Source organism: Thalassophryne amazonica, chromosome 8, assembly GCF_902500255.1.
Source record: "Thalassophryne amazonica chromosome 8, fThaAma1.1, whole genome shotgun sequence".
Lineage (NCBI taxonomy): Eukaryota > Metazoa > Chordata > Actinopteri > Batrachoidiformes > Batrachoididae > Thalassophryne > Thalassophryne amazonica.
In genome coordinates, this window is record NC_047110.1 from 45,306,430 (window position 1) to 45,313,351 (window position 6,922).

The window sequence follows — 6,922 nt, forward strand, 5'->3', positions numbered from 1 at the left end:
GGTTTTCGATACCCATCCCTATCAGTGTCTATCAGAAAAAGAACAACTCACACTTCCTCCATGTATATAAAATACCAGAGCACACCACAGTGTGAAACTGAACAGTTTTTACCTTATTTTTAGCATTGCTACAAGTGATGTGTCTCTCTATGTCCTTCCTAATCCTTCCATTAATTCACTAATGCACAGTGGTCAGTGAGAAATCTTCACACAGTGCAGGCAACACGTGTTGGTCCATCTGTTATACCAGTCATTACACGTCCAGCATTTTGCACTTAAACAATGCTCACAGACCTTAAAGCACAGTAGAAGTCCGGGACCATGTTCTGATGCTGCTTATTGCTACATTCACCACACCACAGAACTCTTCTGGGTTCTGGGTGGCAACTACCCAGGCATACAACTGGTTCATCTTCACCTTTTGAAAGCCATCACTTACATCTCCCGTAGGCAGGTAAAGTGTAAGCGCTGCCTGTTGCTGCCATTCTCAACCCTGAGGAGCCTACATGCTGGATAGGTTACTGAATCCAACCCCTTTGCACCCAGTAGCCTACTGTGCATTGAGATTTCATGCAGTAATAGTAATAACACTAGCAATGTGTAGTTGGTCACATGTCCCAAGGGCATCTGCATTTTACATTTCAGACTGTGCATGACAGACTCTAAAGATAGAGCCCTCTACCGCACATCACAGATGATCCAAATTTGACGAAAACGCCATCACTCTGACTAAACTGTTTTTCTCCAACCTTCAGCTGTATGAAGAATGATCTGGTGTACAGTTAGCATAAATACTTGTCAATGGTAATAAACCCTTCCTGGACACGTACACTTAAAAGGTTCTGTGTTCTGATTAAACACATTCCAGAAATATTTCCTTTCCTTTCCAAGGATTAATCTGGTTAAACATCTGAGATATGCACCATTAGGTCATGTCATGAAATATGAGAACAGTGGTTGATGATGGCATACTGTACTGTGTATAATGCACATACTTGGTTAATGAGGGGAAGTGATGTGGCATGTTGCCAGCCAAGTCACTGTCTTCTTCAAGAAAGAAAAATCCATTGTTCCAGGAGCAGAGAGGCAGCTTTGCTGCCAAATCCCTGTTGACGGGGCTGAAATTTCAGCTACGTAAACATAACAGGAGAGGAGCGGGGGCCTGACAAAAGATGACATTGGCTTGTAAGTTTTAGGCGATGATGTTCAGGGGGATTCCATTATGTGGCTGTCACACAGCATTAGTCCAAACAGCGAATACTTTCATCTGTGGATTACCATTTACTCATCGGAGATGAGATATTTGTTTTACCTAATCCATTCCTCTACTGTTTTTTTCCACCCCCCATAATTTCTTCCAGACAAGCAAGTTTTAATAAAAAATCCTTTATGAAAAGGCAGCTTTAGTGTCGATGTTAAAGTGTCCCTGCCAAGCCATGACGTTTTTTCATATTCTTGAAGAATAAAAAAGCTTTTTCTACATGCTGTCTTTGTTTTTTCACCATAAAATTACATTGAACAAGGATTTAGACGTCTCGTCACCCATATGAGAATTTGTCTTTAAACGCCTCCAAGCTTGACCTACTTTTTCGCTGCATCGGATATGTTGGACAGTAAACAAAGCAAGTCGAAGCAAGCATGAGTGTAGCAAGTCTGTAGTTTTCCAGTTATTTTCATGAAAATGCAAAAAGATGTGTAGCAGCGGGTTGTTCTAACTATCCCAGTGACACAGTGAGTCTGCATGTTTTTCAAAAAGATGAGAAACTGCGAAAGGAGTGGATAAAACAGGTCCAAAGGACCAGAGCAGAACGGCATCCAACTCCAAGTTCGCATGTCTGCAGCCAACAATATTCAAAAGGAAAGCAGAGGTTTCAGCAGGCCAGCATGAGACTGAGCTCCCCAAGGAAAAAGAGCGCAAGTCATCAGCTGTTGCAAAGTTGATCCGTCGTAGGGTGAGTGTGTGGCTTATAAACTGATTAAAAAAAAAACTTGAGCAGTATGTGAATTTCATGGTTTCTGAAGAACCACCAGATGTGATTTATTTTGGATGTATATTAACTATATGAAAGCCGAATTATTACGGACATCAATTCAATGGACCAAAACATCGGTCCATTGAAATAAGAAGTGTTTTACAATTTGTTAAACATTTTATTCAGTCTATGTGAGCGACATAGTAAAAGAGGTTCTTGAGCTCTGCATAACACCAAACAGACCAGAAATCCACACCAATGATCCTCCTCCACTGAGCAGCCAATGTGAACAGACAAAGCTGAGGCTGATGCTGCCAAGTGGACCAGGTACCACCGATGAGCCCGACCCCTCACTCCAGAGGAGGAAACTGGAAGCCAGTGTAGTCGGCTAATGGTGATGGAAAAGTACTCCTTATTTTGAATACAACACAAGCTGGTAGTGGCACCCTTCTGTGCCTTCTTAAGTGTCCCCAGCACAACCGCACAAATTGTGATATGACAATATTTTCTGCAACAAGAAAATAGCATGGATTTATGTTCACAATAACAGTTCATACTTTTTGTATTTGAATATTTTTACTTTTTTTCTATAAACCATGTAAATGAAACTTGATAACTATATTATGTGCTTTCTTGTACTGTGGAGCATCATGCCTCCCATGGTGATCGATGTAGGCATAGTGTGCCACTCTGAGGACATTTGCATCCAAACACACGATCAAGAAACTCGCCAGCTGTGTGACACACTGAGGATTTTCGCCACCATGTTGCATCTCCGCCAAGACAGCAGAAATTTCCTTACAACAGTGAGACTCGATCACGAGTGGCATCGGCTGACTGTGTTCACATGAGCACCTGAAAAAACAGAACATTGACATTTTTTTTTCCCATACAGTAGTGTTCATAATAATAGTAGTGCTATGTGACTAAAAAGATTAATCCAGATTTTGAGTATATTTCTTATTGTTACATGGGAAACAAGGTACCAGTAGATTCAGTAGATTCTCACAAATCCAACAAGACCAAGCATTCATGATATGCACACTCTTAAGGCTATGAAACTGGGCTGTTAATAAAATAAAAAACAAATGTAGAAAAGGGGGTGTTCACAATAATAGTAGTGTGGCATTCAATCAGTGAGTTCGTCAATTTTGTGGAACAAACAGGTGTGAATCAGGTGTCCCCTATTTAAGGATGAAGCCAGCACCTGTTGAACATGCTTTTCTCTTTGAAAGCCTGACGAAAATGGGACGTTCAAGACACTGTTCAGAAGAACAGTGTAGTTTGATTAAAAAGTTGATTGGAGAGGGGAAAATTTATACGCAGGTGCAAAAAATTATAGGCTGTTCATCTCCAATGATCTCCAATGCTTCAAAATGGACCAAAAAAAACCTCGCAGATGTGAAGAAATCATGAAAAACTGTGGTTATACAACTAAATACTAGTTTAGTGATTCATAGGATTACTAAAAAAAAAAGCAGTTTGAACATAATAGTTTTGAGTTTGTAGCATCAACAGCAGATGCTACTATTACTGTGAACACCCCCTTTTCTACTTTTTTTTTACTAATAGCCCAATTTCATAGCCTTAAGAGTGTGCATATCATGAATGCTTGGTCTTGTTGGATTTGTGAGAATCTACTGAATCTACTGGTACCTTGTTTCCCATGTAACAATAAGAAATATACTCAAAACCTGGATTAATCTTTTTAGTCACATAGCACTACTATTATTCTGAACACTACATATGCATGTAAACTGAACAGCCTGTTTTTTGTTCAGACTTCTGTCCATTCAAAGTCGACCAGATGTGATACAATTTATGATTAAAGATGTACTGTATGTGTATTTTAGACATTAAAGTCTCCATTTGGCATATTCTTTTTTTTTTCTTGACTATTATGCCTGATAAAATTTGACAAGAGATATAGAAGAAGAAGTTTACTTTTATTTAGAAATCTTTTTTCCCATCCCATGTGGGTCTACAGCTTTTCAGATAAAGATTAGCAATCATTTGCTTTGAATTAAATGTGAAGAATTAGCAATCACAAGAAACTGACTTATAAATTATTAAATATATACAGACTGTACAGGAACTTAATTTTCAGTGATTTTAGAACAAACTCTTGAGCTTAAGCCAAGTCCAGAAAAAAAAAAAAAGAACAAATACATCACATATAAAACCTAAGAAATTATCAGCTTACTAGTAAAAGAATTAGGCTAATATTGAATATAGCTTGGTGTGCACATGTCCTAATGTGGCACGCTGTGCCACTGAAATAATTTTTTCAGACACATACAAACACACCGAAGACGGCATGTAGAAAAAGCTTTTTTATTCTTCAAGAATATGTAAAAATGTCATGACTTGGCAGAGACCCTTTAAATGTATCCAGACAAAATATTTCAAATTTGCACATTTTCAGATCATTTCACAAACTAAAATCACAAGGTAGATTTTTTTCACATTGCTGTGACACTGTCTTCTGTCTATGAATTTCTACTTTTTTAATTAAATATGAACAGTCAGGGGAAAATGTACATAATATTCTCCCAGGAGCCATTTCCTGATTTTATGTTTATACTTTATCAGCACCACTTAGTGGCAGTAACATAATTTGTTGATTTGAACTTTTGTAATGCTGTGTGTTGCTGACACTATTGGGGAAAAATATGTAGCATTTCAGTGATGATTTCCTGTTCAAATATAGCATCAACTTAAAATATCTAACCATTAGCTATTTATGATTATGGAAACCATTTTCAGACATTATTTATTGTTTATAAAAGACAAGGCATGCTATTTAAAATGATTTTTGTTGAAGTTGTTGAAAAAGTTTGACTTGACATAGAATATCTGATATTACTTCTTGAGAAAGAGCCACGTTATTAGAACAATTAAAACAGTTTAATAAAACTGGATTGTGGGCAGTAAATGAGTACACTGATGCATAATAATACTTTGTCATTAGTATGATGTTTGTTAATCACTTGAAAAATACCAAATATATGATTGTTTTTACATGGTTTTTAGTTCACAGAAAAACAAATTCAGAATGAGCCAGTTTATTCATTGTGGTAGCATGAGGACAACAGTATCAGAAGTGTGTTTCCATAGTTTGACTGTTCAAAAACCAAAAAAAAAAGAAAAGAAAAAAGACTTTTGTTTCATTTCTACAACATCAACAATACATATTTAAAAAGTAAAAACTGGGGAGCGTTTAGAGAACTGATGCCTGGGGGTTCCTCGTTCTCGGTTTGGGCACGGGTGAAGGTCCTGCTGGTAGCTGCTGGTTCCTGCTTTCAGGCTGAGGAGCTGTGCAGTAACAGGCCCTCGGTGAAGGTTTGGGGCTCGGGCTTGGTGAACCCTCACCAGGGCACATTGTCTCATAGTCCGGGCTGATGTGAACGGCTTGTTGCTGGTTCAGGGAACACATCCTGACGTCACCTTCATTGCTGGGGCTCATTACGCATTTCCTCCGCCTGCGTGACCCACATAACATGACGGTGATGAAGATGAGCAAAAACAGAATCAATCCCGCTCCGCCTGCTAACACCGCCATCACAGTTTGAGGTGCAAAACAAAGCACAGCTGGACCTTCACACTTCACATGAACCATGGTGCTTTTGTCCTCGCTGACTTTGTTTGCAACACCACAGGAAAAGTTCCCTTCTGTCAGCTTCTTCAGCGATATGATGAGAACTTGTTTTGTTTCACTTGTTAAGGTCTTGTCATTGAGGCTCCATGAGAAGGTCAAGCCCTGAGGTTTAGCCACATAGCACGTCAGCGTAGCCGTGTTGGACTTTGAGTCACACACATAACTGAGTTGGGGTTGTGGTACCTTGTCCATCACGCACAAATGACCACTCCATGTTTGAGCTATTGTTGTATTTGCATGGAGGACAACTGCTTTGTATAATCCAGAACTTGAAGCCTTCACATTCTTCAACAGAAGCGATCCAGTTGAAGAGACGTCTGTGGGCTTTCCAACCGACACGCTGCCTGATTCCCTGTAGAAAATGATGGCATTGTTATGTGTCCATCTCAATGTTTGAGAGTTTGTCAGTGCACCATAGACAAAAGGCAGCGTCACACTCTGTTCAGATGCAGCGTAGACGTCACAGGCTCCCTTGTTAGCTGTAGAGAAGCTGGCGGTTATCCACAGAACAACGGCACCAAGCGCGGCAGCAGAACACATCATGATGACTCTTCTCACCAGTCCAAAGTGTTCTTGTTGATTCTATTGAAAGTAATCGCAGTATTGAACTGTAGAAACTATTTTGTAATTCCTCGATCAGTTCAACAGATGATAGTCCTGTCTGTCCCGGCTGAGACGTTTTGCCAAAATGAGAAGATATGTTTGTATCCTAGAATATTAAGTGGACTGGCAGAGGGCATGTGTCACACTGTATGAGGGAAGTAAATCCTTAGAAGGAAGTAAATCGTATGAGACAAGCGTCTACTTTCAGTTCTCTGACAAAGGTTAGAGACAAAGGTTAGGTTAATGTGGCGACATTTTCCTGCTCGTTTGCACAATAACATTTATTTAGGATCATATGACTCTTATGTGTACAGACCGATGCTGGAATTCCATAAGCATATCTGCTGTTTGCATGATGACAAACAAGTGGTAAAAAACTCACGCATGCGCACGAAGGTTCAAGCTTGGCTGACGTAAAAACATATGAATCAAATCCATATATTTTTTGCATATAATAAAAAGGTCGGATACTTTTCTCACAGACCTCGTATATATATATATATATATATATATATATATATATATATATATATATATATATCGGGTCTGATATCGGCCTAATTATCCTGCCATGTGAACCCGGCTTAAGTAGGAGAACTTGCACAATCAGGGACTGACTAAATACTTTTTTACCCCACTGTATATAGTCGGGAGAATTGAGTAAGGGGGACCAAACATGATGCATGAG

General features: G+C 39.1%; 1 protein-coding gene across 1 annotated transcript; it reads right to left on the reverse strand.

Moving 5' to 3' along the window:
* Positions 1 to 5,152: 5,152 nt before the first annotated feature.
* On the reverse strand, positions 5,153 to 6,337 carry LOC117515513. The gene has a single exon (XM_034176093.1). It carries the CDS (start codon positions 6,172 to 6,174, stop codon positions 5,194 to 5,196), a length of 981 nt encoding a protein of 326 aa, XP_034031984.1. The 5' UTR covers positions 6,175 to 6,337; the 3' UTR covers positions 5,153 to 5,193.
* Positions 6,338 to 6,922: the final 585 nt, after the last annotated feature.